This window comes from Hyaena hyaena, unplaced genomic scaffold, assembly GCF_003009895.1.
Source record: "Hyaena hyaena isolate Hyena2069 unplaced genomic scaffold, ASM300989v1 scaffold_553, whole genome shotgun sequence".
In the NCBI taxonomy this organism is placed as follows: Eukaryota; Metazoa; Chordata; class Mammalia; order Carnivora; family Hyaenidae; genus Hyaena; species Hyaena hyaena.
Genome location: NW_024081184.1, coordinates 1,197,739 through 1,224,872, shown reverse-complemented (window position 1 = coordinate 1,224,872; position 27,134 = coordinate 1,197,739). Strand labels below are relative to the sequence as shown.

The 27,134-nt window shown below is 36.4% G+C and overlaps 1 protein-coding gene across 2 annotated transcripts in view; it reads right to left on the bottom strand.

The window, feature by feature from the left end:
• The window catches only part of USP32 (ubiquitin specific peptidase 32), a 236,475-nt gene that overhangs the window by 53,244 nt on the left and 156,097 nt on the right, over positions 1–27,134 (bottom strand). For both annotated transcript variants that reach the window (XM_039255992.1, XM_039255993.1), the window contains exons 11-13: positions 24,029–24,090; positions 11,747–11,849; positions 533–728 (exon numbers count right to left, since the gene is read on the bottom strand). In XM_039255992.1, the coding sequence (XP_039111923.1) occupies positions 533–728; positions 11,747–11,849; positions 24,029–24,090 (361 nt within the window). The remainder of the gene's footprint in view (positions 1–532; positions 729–11,746; positions 11,850–24,028; positions 24,091–27,134) is intronic.

The following is a 27,134-nucleotide window of genomic DNA, read 5'->3' as shown; positions in this document are numbered from 1 at the left end:
TTGTTAAATGGGTGTTTGGTGGGAGGATGGGCTAAATGATACACATTAAGGAGGGCACTTGTTAGGGGCACCTGGATGGCTTAGTCGGTTGAGTGTCCGATTCATGGCTTCAGCTCAGGTTGTGATCCTATGGTCTTGTGAGTTCAAGCCCCGCATAGGGCTCTGTGTGCGGACAGTACGGAGCCTGCGTAGGATTCTCTCTCTCTCTCTCCCTCTTTCTCTGCCCCTCCCCCATTTACAGTCTCTTTCTCAAAAATAAATAAAATTTAACAACAAAAAGGAGGCACTAGTTGTGATGAACACTGGGTGTTATATGTAAGTGATGAATCACTAAATTATACTCCTGAAATCATTATTACATTATATGTTAACATGGATTTAAATAAAGTTAAAAAATTAAAAATAAAACACCCCCCCCAACATTTCTGTGAATGGAAGCCTGATTATATCCAACTAAGCACACTCTCTAACAAAGTATACTTCTTTAAGAAGTAACCCTGAATAAACTTTATGGGAAACAAGTCATACTTACCACTGCCAGCAGTTTCTGAGGCTTCAGATGCAGTAGAAATGTTGTCTGAAAATTTCTCTTCTGTGGTGTTCATAAAACTGAGGCTGCTGCCTCCGATTCTATCTTCATTCTGCTCTATGGAGTGTACTGCTGTTCCTAATGAGTGTTTCCCTCCATTCAGAATAGATGATGGCTCAATTACAACTGGGCTGGCATCCTAAAAATCATAAAGTCAGAGATTAAGAGGTACAATCTAATAATCTGATAACTAAGCAGACTTCAAAAATGAATCCTCAAATTATCTATTGCTTCTAATTATCCTATAGTTAGGTACAACTGATTAAGAACATTTTTTTAAGATTAAATTTTTTAAAATATTTTTGAACGTTTTATTTTTGGGAGAGAGACAGCACGAGCAGAGGAGGGGCAGAGAGAGAGGGAGACACAGAATCCAAAGTAGGCGCCAGGCTCTGAGCTGTCAGCACAGAGCCCAACATGGTGGTTGAACTCACAAGCAGTGAGATCATGACCTGACCCAAAGTCGGACACTTAACCGACTGAGCCACCCAGGCACTCTAAGAACATTTTACTGTATAACTAAATGTTAATTTTTTCAAAGGGGAAGAGTTGGGTGTAAATAGTATTGGTAAGGAGGTCTGGGAACATATTGCAAAGCACTCTGTAACACATACTGAGTGAGTGAGTGATGTATGTATGTATGTATTTTTCAAGTATGTATGAATGTATATATGTATTTTTAAAGTAAGCTCATGCCCACTGTGGGGCTTAAATGCATGACCCTGAGATCAAGAGTCACACGCTCTACCAACTGAGCCAGGCAGCCAAGTGTTCCTGACATAAAGTAATTTATAGTGTATTCTGTTGAAAACTGAAAACAATGGAAGATTTTTTTTATTAAACAATTAAGTATTTTTTTATTATTATAGATTACAGTGTCATTGTAGGAAATACAGAAAAATATGAAAAAGAATATCACAAGTATTCAGATTCCACCATTTAGCATTAGCTATAGTTGACATTTTGACGTGTTTCCTTTATTTTTTTGTGAAATATATATGTACTGAAAACATATATGTACATGTAAAAAATAAACAGCATGGAGTACATAGTTAGAATTAAGGACAGCACTGTGACATACCAGCTATCTGACCTTTCATAGTAAGTAAATTTCTAAGCCCAAGTTTCTTCAAAGGTAAAAACCAGGATAATATTAGTATTAGTACGTATCTCAGAGTTACTGTGAAGATTACATGAACAACACATGTAAAGTGCCTGGTGTTTAATAAGCGTGAACTATCATTCTGGTTGTTATTAAATAGGTATTATATTTTATTTTTTTAATGTTCTTTTATTTATTTTTGAGAGAGAAAGAGAGAGAGAGAAAGTGAGAGTGCAAGCAGGGGAAGGGCAGAGAGAGAGGGGAACAAAGGATCGATCGGAAGCAGACTCAGAGTTGACAACAGAGAGCCCAAGGCAGGGCTAGAACTCACAAACTGCAAGATCATGACCTAATGACTGGAGCCGAAGTCAGATGCTTAACTGACTGAGTCACCCAGGCGTCCCAATAGGGATTACATTTTAAAAACAGTATATGGCTGACTTATTTTCCTCAGCGTAACACCCTCAAGTTCCATCCCTGTTGCTACAAATGGCCATATTTCAGCGAAATAAATCAGGCAGAGAAGGACAGATACCATATATTTGCACATACAGGCGGATTAGGAGGAACTTAATGGAGGACCATGAGGGGGAAGAAGGGGAAAAACAGTTGGGGAGAGGGAGGGAGGCAAACCATGAGAGACTCTTGAATGCTGAGAACAAACTGAGGTCTGATGGGGTGGCGAAGAGTGGAAGGGGGATGATGGGCATGGGGGAGGGCACTTGTTGGGATGAGCATTTGGGTGTTATATGGAAACCAACTTGACAATAAACTATTTAAGAAAAAATAAATAAAAACAGCATATGGTTTTTTTTATCTTTTATTTAAAATTATATTCACAGGATTTTTCTGTGAAAGGCTTTCAAACAGGGGAACAATAATAATCCATTTTTTGCTTTAAAACTAGAGGCAGAAATTGAAAATTAAGACAGAAGCTAAAAGAGTCCTACAATAATTCAAGGCAAGAGATAATGAGGTACTATACCATAAAGCTAGATCCAGAAATAAGGAGATGGAGAGACATGGACTTAGGACATGTAGGAGGTAAAAAAACATTTGACAACTGTGTATGAAAGAGAGGCAAAGATAATTCGGTAGAACCTGAGGTGCTGGTGTAAACCACTAGATGTGAGTTGACACTTTCTAAGATTAAATATGTGAGTTAATGGCATCATTTGGGTAATTATTTGGGGATATTCTTGTTTGAGTTACCTGTACACTTGAGTCTTGTGCTCAGGACAGAAAAAGGCTGAATATAAAAACCTGGAGCTCAAGAGACTTCCTATAGCATAAGAAAATATTGTATGTAGAACAATGAGAGAACAATATTTACAAAACAGGCAATGGAAGAATCTGAGAAGGACACTGAATCTGAATGATGAGAGAGAAATCAAGCAATTGTATAATACCAGAAGCAGAGACTACTTACATAGAATTATTTTCTACTAAGTTTAATGCTGGAAAAACAGAAAGCTAAGACTTGTAGAGAAGCAGGAAGGAGGGTGCTATGAGAAAGTGCATCTGTGAATGTTTTTAGATCAGAATATTTGTAAATGAGAGGGTAAAGAGAAAGACTGAAGGAATTAACCAGTGAAACAAGATCCCGTAGGCATCTGAGGAGATATGCAATAGCACGGGTAGAAGAATTCAAGTGGCATTCAGTAAACACCGATGTGTATTTTAGTAGATAAAACTGATCACTGAAGGCACTACTTATAAAGTAAATAACCTCAACCCAGGAAAAAAACTAACAAATTTAAAAGACAAACTCCAAGTAACAGCATAGCAATAGCACAGTGGGTGCTTTAGTTTCTTTTAATGCAATTAGAGCATCTCTAATTTTAGCCCAAATAGGAAGACATTGTATCAACATTTTATTATATGCTTTCTCTTCTTTGATCTATAAACCAGGTGAATACAATCAATTTGTACATCCTTCAGAAGCCAGCTCTGAAGAAACTTCAGTGCCTTTAATAGAAAGAGTGGCAAGAAGAATGAGAATAAAACCCAGGTTTCTTTCTACAGACCAATTCACTTTATGGATTAAATTTTTAAAAATAGCAATTGTTTAAAACTTCAAACAATTCAAAAGTATACAAACTCACTTTTTGTTTTCTTTATTTCTTTTGAGAGAGAGAGAGCAAGAGCAAGGAGGCGGAGAGGGAGGAAGAAAGAATCCAAGCAGGCTCTACGCTGTCAGTGTGAAGCCCAATGTGGGGCTCAAACCAATGAACTGTGAGATCATGACCTGAGTTGAAACCAAGAGTTGGAAGCTTAGCCAAATGAACCACCCAGGTGCCCCAGATATTCACATTCTTTACTACAGATCCTAACGTTAGCATCTTCTGTCAATTATTAACTTTCCTAAAGTATGGGAAAGGTACCAGATTATTTTGGGTATTAAATAACCCTAGTTCACAGTGAAAAAGTTAGTCTCTATTCAATACTCTCTCACTTCCTCTGATTACTTCAGGGAAAGGGTCCCAGTTTAAGGGTGGTTCAGTCAGTTAAGCGTCCCAACTCTTGATTTTGCCTCAGGTCACGATCTCACAGTTTGTGAGATTGAGATCCTGTGTCAGGCTCTGTACTGACAGTGTGAAGCCTACTTGGAATTCTCGGTTTCCCTCTGCATCCCCCTACTTCTGTTCTCTTTTTTAAAATAAACAAACATCTAAAAACATAGATTAATGTGCTAATCTAATACTTGATCTACTAGTGTAATATTTAATAATTTCTCTTTTTAACTAAGAACACGCTTTAACACTAGTCTTTAAAGGGCAACACTATTTAGCTATAATTTGATATTATATCTTATTTTCAATGAATTTATTTTTATTTTGACCTGTTTCTGGAGTGTGACACTGATTTTCTATTTAAGAAAGTGTTATGAAGTTTATTTTAAAAATACATTTATAGGGGTGCCTGGGTGGCTCAGTCGGTTAAGTGTCAGTCTTCGGTTCAGGTCATGATCTCGCAGTTTGTGAGTTCGAGCCCCAAGTTGGGCTCTGTGCTGACAGCTCAGAGCCTGGTGCCTGCTTCAGATTCTGTGTCTCCCCTTCTCTCTGCCCCTCCCATGCTCATGCTCTCTCAATAATAAATAAAAATGTTAAAAAAAATTTTTTTAAGTTCATATAAGCAAATAATAGCCATGGGAATTATATGGCAAAATATGATGGCCACGGTACACAAATGACTAGAAACTCGGAATCTACATTAAATAGGGTTTGGGGTCATCCATATATATATATATACATAATATATTTTTAAGTAAGTTCCATGCCCTATGTGGGGCATGAACTCATAACCCAGAGATTGAAGAACTGCATGCTCTACTGACTGAGCCAGCCAGGCACCCCCATCAGTATTTTAAATTACACTACTCATCAAAGTCAAAATTGTATGGACAGCAGAACAAAAATGGTAAAATGACCTGCGGCTAAAGAAGTAGACATGTAAATTAGGCTTGAGTAGTTTGGCTCATTTATCCTATGTTTGGCTTTCGGTGTGTTGATTTCATGGCAACTTCTTAGAGATAGTATTGTCTCAAAGTTTTTCTGATATTGAGTCTATATCAACAAAAATGCATTAAATTTAGATTTCAAAAGAAATTTTCAGTGAGCAAAAATGACTTATATTAATTCAATCGTTTTTTTCAATTATGCTTTTTGATTCATTTGGTCTGGAGCGGAACAGAGGCATTTCCTTTCTTTCTTTTTTTTTTTTTAAAGGTCTTTACGTGATCGTACTATAGAGTCAAAACTGATAGGCATTGTCTTATGAGGATTATGGTCTCATACTTTTGTTTTCATAATGTGCTGCAAATACTGAGAATATAGTGGTAACTGATTTCTTACTGAATGTATTGCTCTGGAACTTGCTTTTCAGTTCCAATAGTTGATTTTTTTTTTTCTTATCTGCCAATATCTCTTCTCCTTCTGGGGAGAGAGATTTTTAAATTTCTCTCTCAGTGGTTCTCCAACTTAGTGGCACATTAGTATCACTTGGGAAGCTTTTAAAATCCCAAGGCCAAGATGGCACCCAAATCAATTTAATCATAATCTCTGAGGTGAGATCAGGGCACCAGGTGTTGTTTCTTTCTCCCCCCCCCCCCCTTTTTTTTTAAGCCCAGGTGATTCCAATGTACACTCAAATCAGAGAATCACTGTTCTGGAACAATGTGCACACCCCTGGAAAAGTGGTAAATTACATATAGGCTATTTGTTTTGTATTCAATGTCTTCCATATAAAAATAAAATCTGAGAAGGAATAGAGGTTACGGGGGCAGGATGCTCTCAGAATAAGGCAGGATGCTTACCACATGGCCTACTGTCAGACCAGTCCCACCCAATAGGTCACATGCCACAGGAAGCGTGGCTGGGGTCTGAACCCAGGTTCTCTTCTTGGTAGTCAATTTAGGTTCAGATTCCTTAACTAGACAATCCCATTTAAACAGAGTTTATAGTTGTGATTCCCACAGTCTTTTACCAATTCTCTTATCTCAGGAACAAGATTCTGTGGAATAGGGTAGAAAGGAAGATCCTAAAACTTAACCAATAGAGTTGGAGTCTCCCTGTTTTACAGATCAAGGGCCCAAAACCAAACTCAATATGGGGTGTGTGTATAAGGGGTGAGTTGCTAACCAAGGTACAAACTGCCTCTAAAAACAGCTGGGAGGGGCATCTGGGTGGCTCAGTCAGTTAAGCATCTGACTTTGGCTCAGGTCATAATCTCACAGTTCATGAGTTTGGGCCCCACACTGGACTCTGCTCTCAGTGTACAGCCTGCTTTAGATCTTCTGTCTCCCTCTGTCTTTCTCTCTGTCCCTATCCCACTCATGATCTCTCTCTCTCTCTCAAAAATAAACATTAAGGGGCGCCTGGGTGGCTTAGTCAGTTGAGCGCCCGACTTTCACTTAGGTCATGATCTCGCGGTTCGTGGGTTCGAGCCCCACGTCGGGCTCTGTGCGGACTGCCAGCTCAGAGCCTGGAGCCTGTTTCAGTCTGTGACTCCCTCTCTCTCTGACCCTCCCCTGCTCACACTGTCTCTCTCTTTCTCTCTCCTAGAAATAATAAATTTAAAAAAATTAAAAAAAAACATTAAAAGAATAAAGTTAAGCTCTTCTTAAAAATAATAAATAAAATTAAAACTCTAAAATGATTCAGATTTTAATGAGCTTTTGGGTCATTTACTTCTTTCCTATAAAGAAGGAGTAAGAGTGATAGCATAGCCATTTTGAAAGAATAACTTTTGAAAAATTAAACTCTTCTCCCAGGTCACTCTATTATCTTCCAGAAAATAACTTTATTTTTGCTCTAAGTGTTCTTGAACTTAAATGGTGTCTGCATAACTCATAAAGACAGGAAACTCTCTTTAAAATTTATATTCATTTCTCATTCCATTTATTTTAAGTTTGTTCCTGAACTATAATTACTTTTTAAAAATATGTAGTAATATATTTTGAGGAAGATTAGGTCTCCTTAATTCCACTTGAGTAAACAAATGTCTTCAAAGTTTTCCTCTGAGTTTGACATGTAATAGAATTTCAACAAGAAATATTTGGAACTGTATTTTTTTTTTTAAAGTTTACTTATTTATTTTGATAGAATGGGAGTAGGGGAGGGGCAGAGAGAGAGGGAGAGAGAAAGAGAGAATCCCAAGCAGTTTCTGCAATGTCAACCTAGACCCCAATGTGGGGCTCAAACTCATGAACTACGAGATCATGACCTGAGCCAAAATCAAAGTTGGACACTTAACTTACTGAGCCACTGAAGCGTCCCAAGGAATTACATCTTAGATGTTTCAATGGCTCTGGAAATCTGATAGTCTATATTCCTAAAGAAAATTTACATGAAACTATTCTTATTTCTTATTCTGAACAGCTTAGTCCATAGGATAAATCTATATAATTGGTAAGAAAATGGTGATAAAAATATTGCCAGGCATTCAATCTGTTAAGTTTTACAATAATTTAGCAATAGAATGATTTTAATAGCTTATCAGAGGTTGAAATCCTTGCTGTCAGTGACTGCACACTGTACCATATGCTTTTAACATGGTGCAGTGAATGATACCCTTTTTAGACTAGGAGAATAAGGGCTTTTCTTCTTATTTTCCAATGTTCCAACTAGAGTGATCTGTCTTCTCACCGTCTGACTTTCTTTGCTATTCTAGGAATCTACTGCTCTCAGTGTCCAGCACTGCCTGAAACTGTCACCATTACTCAGGTTCTCACTTCTTCCTCCTTCTCTCCTCTATTTTTCAGGTCATTGCTTCCACTCTTGGCTTTCAGTGAAATTGTCAACATTTTCAGTCAACTAATCTTTCCTTCTGCATGGCAAACAAACCAATAATGGTCATATACTATAGTCACTGGCTCTTTTTGAGAGTGTTATTTCCAGTTGCTCTGGGAAGTTTTTTTTCTCTAAATATCAAAGGATCTTGTTTTGTTTTTACTGACTTCTGGGTCTGAAACTATCAGCAACTATCCTGTGTTTTTAGGAAGAGAGTCTCTAAGGTAGGTAAAGTTTCATCGTGGGTGGATATTTTCCTCCTTCTCTGAGTTGATGATTCCTAAAAGGGCCATGTGTCACTTTAACATAAGATAATTCTATTTTGAGCATTTCATGATTCCTTTTGAGTTGTATCAAATGATTAGTGATGTTCCAAATAAGGGTCAGGATTCACTGTCTTCTCTATCAGTGATGATGCTACTTCTTTTTATACATATATATACTCCAAGTATTAATGAACTTAAACAACTACTAGTTATGTCAATTTTATATTAAATTAGTCTGCAATGCTGGTTTTCAAAAAATGGAAGGCAGTATGGAGTAATGGAGAAAGCATTAAGGTAGGAATCAAGAGACTTGAGCTCTAGAAATCTAGATCAGGTAATTGCCTAATACAACTATGAAATTACAAAACCTTTTAAAGGGATCTCAGAGGGCTTGTCTATAATTTAAAAAAAAGAAGTGCTTCAAATGCTTTCTAGATTAGAAGCATTATGTAATAATAATAATAAACAGTAAGACTGGCACATGAGTAGTAATACTGCTCCCCCAGTTCTCAAACAGGAGGAAAAACATATGTACTACAGTGATGACAAAGTGAAGAGATTTCACTACTTCTCCTCATTTACATTTTTTACAAAGGGAGATTTCACATAGTAGAAATACCTCTGGCTCATTAAAGAGGGAACAGATTGCATCGGCAGATTCAATCTTGAGATTGAGATTTGCTCAAGTCAATCAGAGCAAATCTGAGGTAAACCACTAAGCCATTTTATGAAGGCTAACTAAAGCTTATTAGGTGGTCAGATTAAATCCATAGTAAGATCAAATTATCCAACACATTAAAAACACCAATTTAGTTTTCTTAAAGTATTTGTCAAAATTGCCATATATACTGGAAAGGTAAATAAAATCATTAATTACTATTGCTACTGCTGCTAAAATGACTATTAATATTACTACCATTACTTCTCTAACTTTACATAGGATTTCTACTTGCCAGGCAGGGGGCCAAGTGCTTCCCATGTTAATTTGTTTAATTATTTATAACAACCCTATTGAAATAACCTTGTTGTTCATATGAAGAAACTGAGGTAGGGAAAGGATAAGTAACTTGTTCAAGGTCATACAGCAAGTAGCAGGACCAGGACTCTAACATAAGGAGTACAAGCTCACTATTATTATCCTATACTGTTTTCTCAGACTATTAAGTAATACTTGAGTACTTACTATGCACCAGACACGGTTATAAAATGCTTCATAGGGGCGCCAGGTGGCTCAGTTGGTTAAGTGTCCAACTCTGGCTCACAGTTTGTGGGTTTGAGCCCCACATCAGGCTCTGTGTTGACTGCCCAGAGCCTGGAGCCTGCTTCAGATTCTGTGTATCCCTCTCTATCTGCCCCTCCCCATTCATGTTGTTTCTCTCTCAAAAAAAAAAAAAAAAAAAAAAAAATTAAAAACAATTTTAAATGCTTCACATGTATCAGCTCTTTTAATCTTCTTAACATGCTCTGATGCAGGTTACTGTTCTTAATCTCATTTTACAGATGAGGCCCAGTATATCACTTTTTAAAAAAGTTATTTGAATATAAAACAAAGTTACCTTTTATTTAGTAAACATCACTTTTCTAATTAATACATATCTTCAGAAAGGACTGCTCTTATTCAATTTACATTTTCCCCTTATTAGATCTCTTAATAATAATAATAATAAAAAGCCTTAAGTCACTGCTACTTTTCCCTACACCTAAATTCATATTCTTCTCACAACAGTTAACCAGTTTCATTTTAGAGTAAATTTTAAGTCTGCACTTGACAGATATATACGAGACAATAATATAGAATTGCCACAGTGGGGACAATGTGACATTTAAGTGTAGATTTCCACCTCTACATCTCTCCCTTACCACTCTCCACTAATTCTTCTCATGCACAGGTTTACGTCAGGCAAGAGCAAATCAGGTGTGTGTTCTCAGCACTGCACTTCTGTCTGATTATGAGGAATGTGCTGCTAAGAACAAGACCTGTCATGTTCCTACAGGAAATAAAAAGTAACACTTCAAAACACAAAACAAGGTTTTTCTTTGAGTCTGTAGCCCATGAAACTTTAATAACCATTAATTCTAAGGCCAATCTAAGAATATAAAGAACAAAAAGCATTTCAAAAAAGACTGATGCTTTTTTACCTCAATGTTTTTGTTTTCTACCTACAATCACCATCATTATCTACATACAAAGTTTGAAGTCATTTGCCTACTTCTACTCCTTCGATAACATCAGTCTATTTTTTCCAATTAACATATTTTATATGTGAAAACACAATATTAAACTCTGCAAAAGGGAAAAAGAACCAATTAGAATAACAAAGTAAATAATGTAAACAGTCTACTAATATTCTGATAAATAAACAAGGACAAAAAAGGACATATAGGAAAAAATATGAATCAAACCATCTGGTTAGTGATCATTTGGTTAGTGACCAACAATGAATCTATATATCAACTGCTCTCCAAAAATGGAGAAATTTGATTCCTGGCATTGCTCTGAGTCTTTTCATTCTGAAGAAATATCCAAAGAAAACAAAGAAAAATCTTTGTTTTAAATAAAATTCTAGGGGTGCGTGGGTGGCTCAGTCAGTTAAACATCTAACTCTTGATTTCAGCTCAGGTCATGATCTCATAGCTCGTGAAATCAAGCCTGCTTGGGATTCTCTCCCTCTCTCACTCTGCCTCTCCCTTACTCGCGCATGATCTCTCTCAAAATAAATAGTCAAAATACATACATACATTCATAAGACTCTAGAATTTTCACTAATGACAACTCCTCTTTTAACTCTTTATTTGGAACAATGGCAGATTATCATTTAGAAACTGAATCTAATGTTAGTCCTGAAATTAACTTTCTTGAATAGAAAAATCAACACTTCTTACCGAAGGGTCTTCAACATTTTTTTTTCTTGGAAGGGAGGAGATTTATTTTACACCGGTGGGCTCAGAGGAAATCATTCTCCAGAGGTCTGAGCCCCAAACAAAGGTGGTCGTTTGCTTATAAAGTTAAAAGAAGCCCACCCATAACGGGTTTTCAACATTTTGATGAAAAAGGTGAACAAATGAAAGATAAAGTAAATGATGTGGTTGATATACCATTGGCTTAAACATCAGACCTTAGGTTTGATACCAGAACTTCCACCCTGAGCAAGATATTTAGGTTACCTTTAATACCAGCCTTAGGTTCATCACAGGTAAAATGATTATAATACTACCTTCCTCCCAGGGATACTGTGAGCATTAAATGAAGTATGTAAAATGCATATACATGTACCCATGTGTCTATTATCACTTCCTCACAGAGTTGTTGCAAGGGAGGAAATTTATGTGGAAGTCTGAGCACAGAGCTTGGTCCATAGCAAACATATCACATAGTATTCATTTCTTCCCCCATCAAATCCTCATCTATGTAGAAGGATTTTATTACTGGCCAGGAGTCACACAAAGTCAGGTAGAGAGAAAAACTCTACGAAATATTACATAGGGAAGTCATACTTACATATTTGACATATTCTTTCCACTGCTGCCACCACTGCATGGAGATGATAAACCAATTGTGCCCTGGCTGCAGACCATACCTGCTCTCTCGTTCTAACCATCCTCTGTACATACAAAAGACATTCAGTACCATCAAACAGTATGAAACAGATGACCACACATCCACAAATTATCATTAGAAACTTTTACAAAGGAAAAACATGACACAGATCTACTCAAGGGGCTGTCATAGTTTAAATTAGTGAAACACTGGTAAGCCAATTTCAGGAGTCCTAATACCACTCAGTCTTCACAGAGATGTTTAAAAATAGCATTATTGAGGAACAATTTACATAATGTAAAATTTACCTAAATTCAGAGTACAACTCAATGATTTTGGTAAATTTATAGACATGTACAACCATTACCACAATTCAATTCTAGAATATTTCAATTACCCCCAAAAGCTATCCTATGCCTACTTTTAGTTCAGTCATGTTACCAACCTCAGCCCAGGAAACCAACAGTCTATTTTCTATCTCTTACAAATTGCCCTTTTCTGCACATTTCATATACATGGAATAATACAACACATAATCTTTTATATCTGGTCTCTTTTACTTACCATAATGTTTTTGAGGTTCATCTGTGTTGCAGCTGATATCATTAGTTTGTGCTTTTTAATTCCGTTCCAAATAATAATGCATTCCAAAGTTCTGTATACACATTTTGCTTATCCACCTAACATCTGATAATCTGAAACTGGCAAGCTATTTTTCAAAGTGGCTGCACCATTTAACATTCCCATCAGTAAGGTATAATGGTTCTAGTTTTTCCACATTCTTGGTAACACTTGTTACTGTCTCTCTTTTCTATCATAAACATTCAAGTGGGTGTGAAGTGGTATCACATGGTGATTAAAAAAAAAACTTTTTACACAGGAGAAATTCATAATCTAAGGTGGTGGTTGCCTATTTTGAATGTACTAATGCCAGTGAATTGCTTTAAGTAGTCACTTTTATGTTATGTGTATTTCTCCAAAACATTTTCATATATCCCAACTGAAGTGACACATTAGGCAGTTATTTCCTATTACTCCCTCCCCCCAGCCCTTGACAATCACCATTTGTTTTCTGTATCTATTCATTTACTTATTCTGGGTATTTCATATAAATGGAATCATACAATATGTGACCTTTTATATCCGGGTCTTTTCATTTGGGAGGTTCATCCATGTTGCTGCATGTAGGAGTACATCATTCCTTTTTACAGCTGAATAATATTCCATAGTATGCATATACCGTATACATTTTGTTTATTCATCCACTGATGGCTACTTGGGCTGTTTCCACTTACTAGCTATTGTTTGTAGTATTGCTATGAACATTTGTATATAAGTATTTGAGTCCCTGTTTTCAACTGTTTGGGGTATGCACCTAGAAGTGAAATTGCCAGGTTACATGGGATTCCATGTTGAGGAACTACCAACTTTTCCTCACAGTAGCTATACCATTTTGCATTTCCACCAGTGATGTATCAGTGTCCCAATTTCTCCACATCCTCACAAAATTTATTTTTCATTTTTTTAAATGTTTTTTATTTATTTCTGATAGAGAGAGAGACAGCATGAGCAAGGGAGTGTCAGAGAGAGAGGGAGATACAGAATCTGAAACAGGCTTCAGGCTCTGAGCTAGATGTGAGCACAGAGCCTGACGTGGGGCTCGAACCCACAAACTATGAGATCATGACCTGAGCCGAAGTTGGATTCTTAGCTGACTGAACCACCCAGGTGCCCTTATTTTCCATTTTTAAAATTATAAATATCCTAGTAAGTGCAAAGCAAAATCATTATGGTTTTTGAGTTATGTTTCCTTAATGAGTAATGATTTTTGAGTATTTTTTTATGTGCTTGATGACCATTTGTATGTCATCTCTGGAGAAACGTGTATTCAAGTCCTTTACCCAGTTTTTACTTGAGTATTGTTTTCGTTAGTGAGCTGCAGGAGTTCTACATATTCTGGTTGGTGAACCCCTTGCAGATCTATGATTTACAAACAGTATCTCCATTTTATAGGTTGTCTTGTTACTTTCTTCACAATGTCCTTTGATAAACAGAAGTAAAAAATATTTTTTTAATGCTTATTTTTGAGAGAGAGACACACAGCAAGCAAGGGAGGGGCAGAGAGAGAGGGAGACACAAAATCTGAAGCAGCCTCCAGCCTCTGAACTGTCAGCACAGAGCCTGATGTAGGGCCTGAACTCACAAACCATGAGATCAAGACCTGAGCCAAAGTCAGATGCTTAACTGACTGAGCCACCCAGGCACCCAATAAACAATTTAAAGTTTTGATGATTGGGGCACCTGAGTGGCTCAGTTGGTTAAGGGTCTCACTCTTGATTTCAGCTTGGGTTATGATCTCACGGTTTCTGAGTTTGAGCCCCTCAAGAGGCTCTGCGCTGACAGTGCAGAGCCTGCTTGGGATTCTCTCTCTCTCCTCTATGCCCCTCCCCCCTGCTCACGTGTGTGCAATCTTTCTCTCTCAAAATAAATAAATTTTAAAAATTACAAATTAAAAAAATAAATTTTGATGGTCAAATTTATATTTTCTTTGGTTGCTCATGTTTTCAGTGTAAAGAATTCAACTTAAAATCCAAATCACTCTTTAAAAAAATATTTTTCCTAGATACAGAATAAAAGTACCATTCTGGTCATTTCCAGATTCCAAGATTTCTGATGAAGAAACGTGCTGTAAATCTTATTGAGGATCTACTGCATATGATGGATAGCTTTTCTCTTGCTGCTTTAAAATTTTTCTCTCTCCCTGGCTTCTGACCATCTGATTATAATATATCTTGGTGTAAATTACTTACAGTTTTATCTTTCTTGGAGCTTGATGAGTTTTTTAATGTTTAGGTTCATACCATTTGTCAAATGTGGGGAGTTTGGACCTATTAGTTCTTCAAGTATTCTGCCACTTTCTCTCTTCTTTTGGGATTCCTATGTGTATGACGGTATGGTTGCTGCTATTTCACAGGTCTACTAAACTCTGCTCATTTCCCTTAGTACTTTTTTTCTTTCTACTATTCAGTCTCAATAGCTTCAACTGACCTATCTTTAGATTTTAACTTTTCTCAGCCAGGCTTTATGGTTCTCAGGGTACAAAAACATTGTAAAAAACATTTTTAGCTTGCAGCTATATAAAATCTGGTAGTGGACCAAAGTGAGCCAATGTGCAACAGTAGAATAATCCATGGCTTAACATACAGTCGGTCTTGGACAATATCACACATGTACTTGAATATGTACTATGGCGTTACTGGGTGCATAAAAATTTACAAACTTTATATTTTCCTAATGAACTGAATCTTTAATCATTATAAAATGTCTGTGCAGTAATAATTCTTTGTCTACAAGACATTTTTTCCTAAATATACATGGTTATATTTATTTCAGCATTTTACTTTAAATCTATTTGTGTCTTTGATTCTCAAGTATTTGGATTAAAAATCAGTCTATCTTTAGCTTTTGATAATTGTTTAATCCATTTATATTTAAAGTGATTATTGATATGGATTTGTGCCTACCATTTTGTTACTTGTTTTCTATTTATCTCAGTATTTTTGTTTTTCTATTCCTTCTTTACTTCCTTCTTTGTATTAGATAGTATATCATTTTAATTATTTTTTTAAAGAAACTATATTTGGGATTATTTTCTTATGGCTGCTTTAGAGTAATAAAATAAAGCTTAATACATGCTACTTCAGATTAATACTAATTCAGTTCAGTAAAATACAGATGCTGCTCAAATACAGCTCTAGCTCCTATTCTCTTCGTTGTATTATTATTGTCATGCATATGATGTCTTTTTATGATGTAAGAACAACACAGCTTTCAATTTATTGTCTTATGATTTTGTATTTTAAGTCAGTAAAAAGATGAAATAGAAAAGTATTGGTATGTCATTATGTTTACTGGTGCTCTATATTTCTTTATGTAATTCAAATTATTGTCTGGGGTCACTTCATTTTAGCATGAAGAAGTTCCTGAAATATTTTAAGTATTTTAATCCTTCAGTATTTAAGACATGTTAACTAGCAACAGTATTTATATGGTTTGTTTTCAAATTACCTTAATTTCTGAAGGATAATTCTGCTTCATAAAGAATTCTGTTTTTCCCCCTTCAACACTCTGAATATCATCACACTGCATACTGACCTCTAACATTTCTTAAAAAAAAAAAAAAAAAATTCAGCCATTAATCTTATTGAGGCTGTCTTCTACAGGGGTCATTTTTCTCTTCTTGCTTTTAAGATCTTCTTGTTGTAACTTTGAACAGTTTGACTGTGATATGTTTAGATGTGGATCTGTTTTTAAACTACTTGCAGTTTGTTGAGCTTCTTGGATTAATGACTTTCAATACTTTTAGATGATCCAGCCATTATTTTATCGAATATTTTTATCTGCTCCTGTTCCTTCTTTTGGGACTTCCATTATGTGTGTATTGGTATACTTGTCTCTGGTGTTCCACACATCTAAGGTTCTGTTCATTTTTATTTATTCTCTCTGCTCTTCAGACTGGAAAATCTCTATTGATTTAGATTCTATTTTGCAGACTATTTCTCTGCAGCTCTAATCTGTTGCTGAGTCTCTGTACTGAATTTTCATTTCATTTATTCTAATTTTCAACTCCAGAATTTCCATTTAGATCACTTTAAAAATTTTTATCTCCTTATTGATATTTTATATTTGACTAGTTACTGTCATTATACTTTCCTTTAAATCTTTAAACAAAGCTTCCTTTAGCACTGAAAATATTTGTTACAACTGCTGTGAAATCTCTGTGTCCTAAGACAAACATCTGGGGCTACTTCAGTGACAGTTTCTATTTACTAGTGTTGTCACCGGCACCACCACCACGGTATATGGGTCATGTTTTCCTATTTTGTTTTATGTTTCATGATGTTCTGTTATTGGGAACTGGACATATTTGATAATATATTTCACCAACTCTGGATTCTGATACCGCCTGTGTGTTTTGCCTTGTGACTTCCTGGAGTAATTCTAGAGTCCGTTTCCCCTGCAGTATGAGGTGCTCAGGCTTCTTTATTATTATTTCTTACATTTAAGTTTGGCTTCCTTGGGGACAGCATAATTTACTGATCAGACAATGTGGTGAGGGGCTATGCTGAAACATCTTGAGCCAATAACCATTACACCTTTTTCTTAATGGAACAGTTCACAGTTTGGAAAATGATGCAAAGTTCAGGCAGATTACGAACCTTCCTTAGTTTTTACTTTTTGTATGTGCAAGACCTCACCTTCAATCAAGAATGAATAGATAGCTAAGTCCCTCTTTGGTTTCTGTTGAGCCTGCGCCTAGTCTTGTAAATATGAACAACCTTCCAGATCATTTCTGATATTGGGTAAATATATTAACACTCATTATGGTCATCTTGTTCTCTGGATCTCTTGGTTAAAATTTTGACTAGTCTGTCAGTCTGGTGCTTTCCTTAATCAGTATCTCAATGCCAAGCTAACTATGTTCCCTGATTGTTTGCCACCATGATTGCTTTTTTTTTTCTTCTTTTACAATTCTCTTGGGAAGGCATTCTATTCCAAATCAAGTCAGCTTTGTCATTCCTGCCTTGGTAAAACCATCATGTTGGGCAGGAGGGAATGGGAACAGCACTAGGTAAAATTACTATGGATTCCCATTATTCTTGCCAAGGTTTAGTAGTTTTCCCTGAATAAATGCTTCCCAACTTGTGAATAGCTTTGGTAAGTTTCCAGAGTCCTAAAATCACTGGCTGACAATTTTCTATTTTGTCCAGTTGCTTTTCAGGAAGGATGTACTGAGATCTTCACTCAGCCATTGCAGAAATACTAATTTTGATATAAACTACTGATTCTTTAAGTTAGAAATATTTCTTTCATCTCACTGCATATACACTAAACGATTCGTCCTTTAAAAATCATCGTGACCTGAATGTGAGACAGGAAACCATCAAAACCATCTCCCTAGAGGAGAAAGCTGGAAACAACCTCCTTGACCTCAACTGCAGCAATTTCTTACTTGACACATCCCCAAAGACAAGGGAATCAAGAGCAAAAATGAATTATTGGGACCTCATCAAGATTAAAACCTTCTGCACGGCAAAGGAAACACTCCCTAAAACTAATAGACAACCAATGGAATGGGAAAAGATAGTTGCAAATGACATATCAGATAAAGGGCTAGTATCCAAAACCTATAAGGAACTCACCAAACTCCACAACCGAAAAACAAACAATCCAGTGAAGAAATGGGAAGAAGACATGAATAGACACTTGTCCAAAGAGGACATTCAGATGGCCAACAGACACATGACACGATGCTCAGCATCCCTCCTCATCAGGGAAATACAAATCAAAACCACACTAAGATACCAACTCACACCAGTCAGAGCGGATAAAAATCAGAGGATTCTAGATGCTGGTGAGGATGTAGAGAAACGGGTACCCTCCTACACTGTTGGTGGGAATGTACCCTGGTGCAGCCCCTCTGGAAAACAGTGTGGAAGTTCCTCAAAAATTTAACAATAAAACTCCCCTATGACCCAGCAATAGCACTGCTAGGAATTTACCCAAGTGATACAGGAGTGCTGATGCATAGGGGCACATGGACCCCAATGCTCATAGCAGCACTCTCAACAATAGCTAAAACATGGAAAGAGCCTAAGTGTCCATCAACGGACGAATGGATCAAGAAGATGTGGTTTATCTATACAACGGAATACCACATGGCAATGAGAAAGAATTAAATCTGGCCATGTGTAGCAACATGGATGGAACTTGAGGGAGTTATGCTGAGCGAAATAAGTCAGGCAGAGAGGGATAAATACCATATGTTTGCACGTATAGATGGATTAGGAGGAATTTAACAAAGTACCATGGGGGAGAAGAAGGGGGAAAATAGTGGGAGAGAGGGAGGAAGGCAAACCATGAGAGACTCTTGAATGCCGAGAACAAACTGAGGGCAGTTGGGGTGGGGGGAGGGGAAGGGGGGGTGATGGGTATGGAGGTGGGCACTTGTGGGGATAAGCACTGGGTATTATATGGAAACCAACTTGACAATAAACTATTAAAAAATCATCCTAAATATTCAAATGAATTTTTAAGGAGTAAAAATGATTTTAACAGAAAACTCAAAAGTCACAAATGAACCAGTTTGGAATCTAGAATTTAAAATTCAGATTTAGTGAAAAATAAGGAATAGAGGGGCGCCTGGGTGGCTTAGTCGCTTAAGCGTCCGACTTTCGCTTAGGTCATGGTCTCGCGGTTCGTGGGTTCGAGCCGGCGTCGGGCTCTGTGCTGACTGCCAACTCAAGAGCCTGGAACCTATTTCAGTCTGTGACTCCCTCTCTCTCTGACCCTCCCCTGCTCACACTATCTCTCTCTCTCTCTCCTAGAAATAAATAAAAACATTAAAAAAAAAGAAGAAAAGAAAAATAAGGAATAGAGAATGCAGATTATTTGTGTTTTCAATGAAAACAGTCCTTGACTTGATTCTGCTACTTCCATGCAATTTTTGGTAAGTTTTTCAACTTCTGTATTCTCAGTTTCCTCTTTTATAAAATGGGATGGTGACACTAATTTAATGCAGTTATTCTATGGAAGAGATGAAATAATGCAAATGGAACTACTGTGCAAAGAACAAAGTTCTATAAAAACATAAGATTATACCAATATTATATTTTAAAATAGGGATGCTGTATTTGCAAAATCATTAAGCCCAGAAATATATACACAAGCTATATAGCATTAAAAAAAAAAAATCAACAATATTTTTAAAGTTTTTATTTTAATTCTAGTTAGCTAACATACAGTGTTATTTTAGTTTCAGGTGTACAATATGGTGATTCAAGGATTCTGTACATCACCTGGTGCTTATCTAGATAGCATTCTTAATATCTATGCTAAGTCATACTGACTTCAGAAGATATTAGCATATGATGAAATTAGATTGCAATATTGTAAGAAAGAAAAGCTACTGCAGTTACATTAAAGCCTTTCAGTATTTCTTTATAATATTTCATTTGTACACTAAAATGTATTTAAAATTTTTTTAGGGGCGCCTGGGTGGCTTAGTCGGTTGGGCGTCCGACTTTCGCTTGGGTCATGATCTCGTGGTTCGTGGGTTCGAGCCCCGCGTCGGGCTCTGTGCTGACTACCAGCTCAGAGCCTGGAGCCTGTTTCAGTCTGTGACTCCCTCTCTCTCTGACCCTCCCCTGCTCACGCTGTGTCTCTCTCTCCTAGAAATAAATTTAAAAAAAAAAAAAAAATTTAAAATTTTTTTAACGTTTTGAGAGTGAGAGATATAGACAGTGTAAGCAGGGGAGGGTCAGAAAGAGAGGGAGACACAGAATCTGAAATAGACTCCAGGCTCTGAGCTAGCTGTCAGCACAGAGCCCGACGCAGGGCTCGAACCCACAAACTGTGAGATTATGATCTGAGCCGAAGTCGGACACTTAACTGACTGAGCCACCCAGGTGCCACCCAAAAATTTTATATTATAATAGTTAAAAATCAGAAAAAAATCAAGACAACACTGTCAACATCTGAATAGTGTAAACAAGAATGAGTCTTCTGAACATGAAAATTAAAGAGACTACATGAGACTAAGAGTTTTTATGAAAACAACATTCTCAAATGGATTTTGTGAAAAATTCTTTAAAAAAATAACTATTTTTAAAATAATCCTTTTTTTGTTAAGTTCACTTATTTTAAGAGAGATAGGAGGGGATGGGCAGAGAGAGAAAGGGAGAGAGAGAATCTGAAGTAGGCTCCATGCTCTCAGCATAGAGCCCAATGAAGGACTCAAAATCATGAACTCTGAGATCATCACCTTAACCGAAATCAAGAGTCAGACACTTAACTGAGTCACCCAAGTGCCCCTAAAAGAATATATTTTACAAAGTTAGAAAATATACTTGCTACTTAAGTTAATATGAATCTCAATTGGCATTTCTCTTCAAATGTTGACTACATAATCCTTCCTGTCCACAGGCATTCCAAATAACTCTATTCAGTATACTCTCTTTTATCAAGCAGTCATACACCAGAAGAAAACTACTAAAAAATTTGCATACACTCAACTTTCAAGAATAAGTGACGAACTATATATTGAATTTATTCTAAAACCAAAGTTTAATAGTGATTCAGTCCTGTTTCTGAAACTTTCTACACAAGAGTAGTAACACTAAAGCAATGAAAGATACTTGATATATTAAAAATTGAATTATAGCCATAAAAACGTAGAGGTCTATTAACACAGATATTTCACCTCAAGAATTTTGCCTAAATAAATACCTAACCAAGGCATACACAATTACTAAATTACCAATTTATATTAAAGAAAAATAGAGATTAACAATAGGGGATGAGTGGGACCTACTAGTCAGTCATTTAAATTATAAAAGGCTTTTATTGATAGGTAAAAGTTATCACTTGATGTAATCTGCAGTGAAAATGGAGGCCAAAAACAATATTTTTAAATATTCTCTATTTATTTATTTATTATTTTAAATATTTATTTACTTTTGAGAGAGAGGCAGAGAAAGGGAGACACAGAATGCAAAGCAGGCTCTAGGCTCCAGGCTCTGTGCTGATCTGTACTGACAGTTTGAGGGGGACACGGGGCTCGATCTCACAAATGTGAGATCATAACCTGAGCTGAAGTCAGACACTTAACTGACTGAGCCACCCAGGTGTCCTGAAATATTCTCATTTTTTAAAAAGAAAATTTACTAATCCCATCAGACACATACATATGTGGGCATATGAATATAAAAGTGTCAACAGTGCAACCGTCAACAAAATGAAAGGGCAATCTATGGAATGGAAGGAAATATTTGTAAACCACAGATCCAATAAGGGATTATATCCAATATATATATACATAAATTGTACATACGTGTATATTATATATATACTACATATATAAGAAATTCATTATCATTTAATAGCAAAAAGATAATAATCCAACTTAAAAGGGAAAGAACCTGAATAGAAGTTTTTCTTTCTTTTTTTTTTTTAATGTTTTATGTATTTCTGAGAGAGAGAGAAAGAGAGAGGACAGCGTGAGCAGGGGAGGGTCAGAGAGAGAGGGAGACACAGAATCTGAAACAGGCTCCAGGCTCTGAGCTGCCTATCAGCACAGAGCCTGACATGGGGCTTGAACCCACGAACCGTGAGATCATGACCTGAGCCGAAGTTGGACGCTTACCTGACTGAGCCACCCTGGTGCCCCTAGAAGATTTTCTTAAGAAGACATACAAATGACAAAAGGCTACATGAAAAAGTATTCAACACCACTAATCATCAGGGAAATACAAATTAAAACCATAGTAAGGTACCACTGTACGCCTGTTAGGATGGCTATTATCAGAAAGACAATAGAGAATATCCACTGGCAGATGTGTAGAAAAAAGAACCTTTGTATACTGTTGATGGGAATATAAACATGAAGAGTCACTATAAAAAACAGGTTTCAGGGCGCCTGGGTGGCTTAGTCGGTTAAGTATCCGACTTTCACTTAGGTCATGATCTCGCGGTTCGTGGGTTCGAGCCCCATGTCGGGCTCTGTGCTGACTGCCAGCTCAGAGCCAGGAGCCTATTTCAGAGTCTGTATCTCTCTCTCTCTCTCTGACCCTCCCCTGTTCACGCTGTCTCTCTCTCTCTCTCTCTCCTAGAAATAAATAAAAATATAAAAAAATTTAAAAAAAAAAACAGGTTTCACGTGAAATTAAAAAGAGAACTACCATATGATCCAGTAATCCTACTTCTGGGTATAAAACCAAAGGAAACAAAATCATTATCTTGAAGATCATAGCTTTAGTTCCATATTCACTGCAGCATTATTCACAAAAGCCAATGTACATTAACAACCTAAGTGTTCAATAATGAATGAATGGATAAACAAAATGTGGTACATATATACAATGGAGTATTATCCAGTCTTACGAGGAAATCCTGTCATTTACAGCAACATGGATGAGGCTGGAAGGCATTATACTAAGTGAAATAAGGCAAACAGAGACAGACAAATGTTGCCTGGCATATCACTTATATGCAGAATCTTAAAAAAAAAAAATGTTGATTTCAGAAACAGAGTAGAAGAATGGTTGCTGGAGGTTGGGGGAATAGAGACAGGCTCATAAAACTTAGGTACAAACCTTTATAAGATAAATAAAGACTGCAGATGTAATGTATAATATGGTAACTATAGTTGATAACACTATAGTGTATAACAAATTTGCTAAGAGAGTAGACCTTCAATGTTCTTACAATTAAAAAAAAAAAAGGAAATATGTGAGGGGATAGTGATGCATATGTTAACTTGATGGCTGGAATCCTTCGACAATGCATACACATATCAAATCACATTGTACACTTTAACTATCTTATAATTTTAGATGTCAATTATACCTCAATAAAGTTGAAAAAATGTCAACTGCAATTACCTATAAATACAGAGATGATGGGCTTTTTTTTTTGCTTTTGGTTTAGCTTTACTTTATAATCTTCCTACAATAAATATGAACTATTTTGTAGTAAAGAAAATTGCTACCTTTTATCTTATAAAATATATTTTTTTTAAAGTTTATTTATTTTGAGAGAGAGAGCGTGCATGCGTGAGCAGAGGAGTGGCAGAGAAAGAAAGAGGGAGAAAATCCTAGGCAGGCTCAGAACTATTAGCACAGAGCCTGACACGGGGCTTGATCTCATAAACTGTGAGATCATGACCTGAGCTGAAACCAAAAGGACACAACTGCCTTAGGCACCCAGGTGTCCCTAAAATGTCTTTCTTATTTCAAAAAATTAAATTCAGTACTTGGTGCAATTTTTAAGCTAAAGAGAATTTGATTTCTAAATTAATCCAGAAACTTGGTTAGGAAATTATTTTAACAAAAATATTTCAATATGAAACTAATTTGGAGAAACAAGGTGTCACTGTAATGATTATATTAAAATGGGACAGGGGCACCCGGGTGGCTTAGTCGGTTAAGTGGCCGACTTCAGCTCAGGTCTGTGAGTTCGAGCCCTCCATTAGGCTCTGTGCTGACAGCTCAGAGCCTGGAGCCTGCTTCAGATTCTGTGTCTCCTCTCTGCCCTTTCCCTGCTCATGCTCTCTCTCCCTCCCAAAAATTAATAAACAATAAAAAAATAAATATAGAAATAAAATGGGACATATTACTTAGTATCAAGTGTCAGAAATTTCACCTATATAATGAAAAATACACTCATCGAAAACTATAAACTTACCTAATAATTTGTCCTTCCTCTTCTGGAGTAGCTGGTCTTAACCCCAGAACTATGTGACATACCTAGAAAAAAAGTGGTAAATCAAACTTCACTGACTGCTGCCAATACCTGGACTGTATATTTCACATGCTCTGCGTGAGTTCCATTTCCATTTTGTAGATGGGAATCTGAATTAGCAACGGCTTTCAACTGATGAATTATCAATGTTTGAGTTTTAAACTTGAACTGTTTGTTTTCTAAACAAACCATTTCAATAGAGGTCAACTTCCAAATGGAAGGAAGGGAGAGAGCAAAACAGAGACAGAAACAGAAGAAAAGAACCATTTACCAGAATATTTCATTAATACTATATGTTTTAAGATATCTTATTCAGGGAATATTATTTTCTTTGCTGACATCTGAAGAGCAAATCACGGCATTCAAGGAGAAAGGGGAGGGGAGAAACTGAGGATATAGGAGACAAAAGATAGGGGTGGCATTTTAGTTTAAGCAGTTCAAAGAGAAAAATTATTGCCACTAATGCTAAATAAACTTTAAAAAAAATTTTTTTAAACGTTGTATTTATTTCTAGGAGAGAGAGAGAGAGAGACAGCGTGAGCAGGGGAGGGTCAGAGAGAGAGGGAGCCACAGACTCTGAAACAGGCTCCAGGCTCTGAGCTGGCAGTCAGCACAGAGCCCGACGCGGGGCTCGAACCCACGAACCGGAGATCATGACCTAAGCGAAAGTCGGACGCTTAACCGACTAAGCCCCCAAGGCGCCCCTCTATGTGCTTTCTTTAAATATCATCAAAAAGATGTAATTTTTCAATATTTTCTCATGAAAAATTTCAGAAATACAGAAAAGCTGAAAGAATTTTACACTGAACATGTCATACCCATTATCTACATTCTAACATTAATGCTTTATTATACTTGAATCTATCCATTAATTCATCTATCAACCCACCTTAATTTCTGAATACATTTCAAAGTAAATTACAGACAGTAATACAGCTCTTTATAAATGCATCAGCATGGCTAACATTAACCAGAGACTTCAAGATCTGTTTAAAGTTTTATTTACTTCTTGAGGTGACATTTACATAACAAGATCCACAAATTGGGTTTTTGACATTCATCTATTTAGGTGTAGTTGATTGTAACTACTGAGTAGTATTCCATTGTTTGAACACACCACTGTTTGTTTTATCCATTCTCATACTGACACATACTTGAGCTTTTGAAATCTATTTTTCTAAGCAAACTTATAGAAAATGGAAATATACATGCTTACAAGTGAACATATCTTAAGTGTAGAGTTCAATAACTTTTCACAAAGTAACATCTATAAAACCCAGTCAAGAAAGAGAACTGCTATCTCACCCAAAGCCCACTTTGATTTCCATCCCAGGCACTACTGCACCCCTCTGATGTATCCACTACCCTGAATACTTTCACCATAGTATAGATTTTGCATGCTTTTTAATTTTTTGGTTTAGTATTTTCAATTCAAGATTATGTAAGATTCATCCATATTGTTGGGTATAGCATTACTAGACCTATTTTCAGTGCTGTAAAGTATACCACTATATGCACATGCCACAGTTTACTATTTATGTATTTATTATTAATAAGTACTTGGGTCATTTTCTGGTTTTTGGGCTACAACAAATAGTGATTTTAAGAACTTAATTGTATGTCTTTTGGTGCCCAGATAACACCTGTTTCTGTAGGTTCTACATATGGGGTAGACTTTATGGGTTACATATGGGGTAGACCTTATGGGATACCAGGTATACCTATGTTCAACTTTTATAAATACTGCCAAATAATTTCCAATGTTGTTTGTAATAATTTACCATTATTACAAACTGTACAAATTACATCCTACTCGCAATGTATGAGAGTTCCAGGTGCTTATTATCCTCACTAATATCTCATATCGCTTAAAAACTAACCGTTCTGACCCTACTAAAGAATGAATGGGCCAATCAGGCAATTAGGGATGAAATTAAAAAATATATGGAAACAAATGAAAATGAAAACACAATTCAAAATCTATGGGATGCGGCAAAGGCAGTCCTAAGAGGAAAGTACATTGCTCTCCAGGCCTATTTCAAGAGATTAGAAAAAGCTCAAGTCCAAAATCTAACAGCTCACCTAAAGGAACTAGAGGCAGAGCAACAAGAACGCCCTAAACCCAGTAGAAGAAGAGAAATAGTAAAAATTAGAGCAGAAATAAACAATATAGAGACCAAAGAAACAACTGAACAGATCAATGAAACCAAAAGTTGGTTTTTTGAAAAAATAAACAAAATGGACAAACCTCTAGCCAGGCTTATCAAAAAGAAAAGAGAGAGCACCCAAATAGACAAAATCATGAATGAAAATGGACTTATTACAACCAATCCCTCAGAAATACAAGCAATTATCAGGGAATACTATGAAAAATTATATGCCAACAAACTGGACAACTTAGAAGAAATGGACAAATTTCTAAACACACACTCACTACCATAATTCACACGGGAAGAAATAGAAAACCTGAACAGACCCATAACAAGCGAAGAAATTGAATCAGTTATCAAAAACCTCCTAACAAATAAGAGCCCTGGGCCCGATGGCTTCCCTGGGGAATTCTACCAGACATTTAAAACAGAATTAATACCAATTCTTCTCAAGCTATTCCAAAAAACAGAAATCGAAGGAAAACTTCCAGACTCATTTTATGAAGCCAGCATCACTCTGATTCCCAAGCCAGACAGAGACCCAGCAAAAAAAGAGAACTACAGGCCAATATCCTTGATGAATACGGATGCAAAAGTCCTCAACAAGATCCTTGCAAATCGACTCCAGCAGCACATAAAAAGAATCATCCACCAAGATCAAGTGGGATTCATTCCTGGGTTATAGGGCTGGTTCAACACTCGCAAATCAATCAATGTGATACATCACATCAATAAAAGAAAAGATAAAAACCATATGATGATGCAGAAAAAGCATTTGACAAAACACAGCATTCCTTCTTAATAAAGACTCTAGAGAAAGTCGGGATAGAAGGAACCTACTTAAACATCATCAAAGCCATCTATGAGAAGCCTTCAGCTAACATCATCCTCAACGGGGA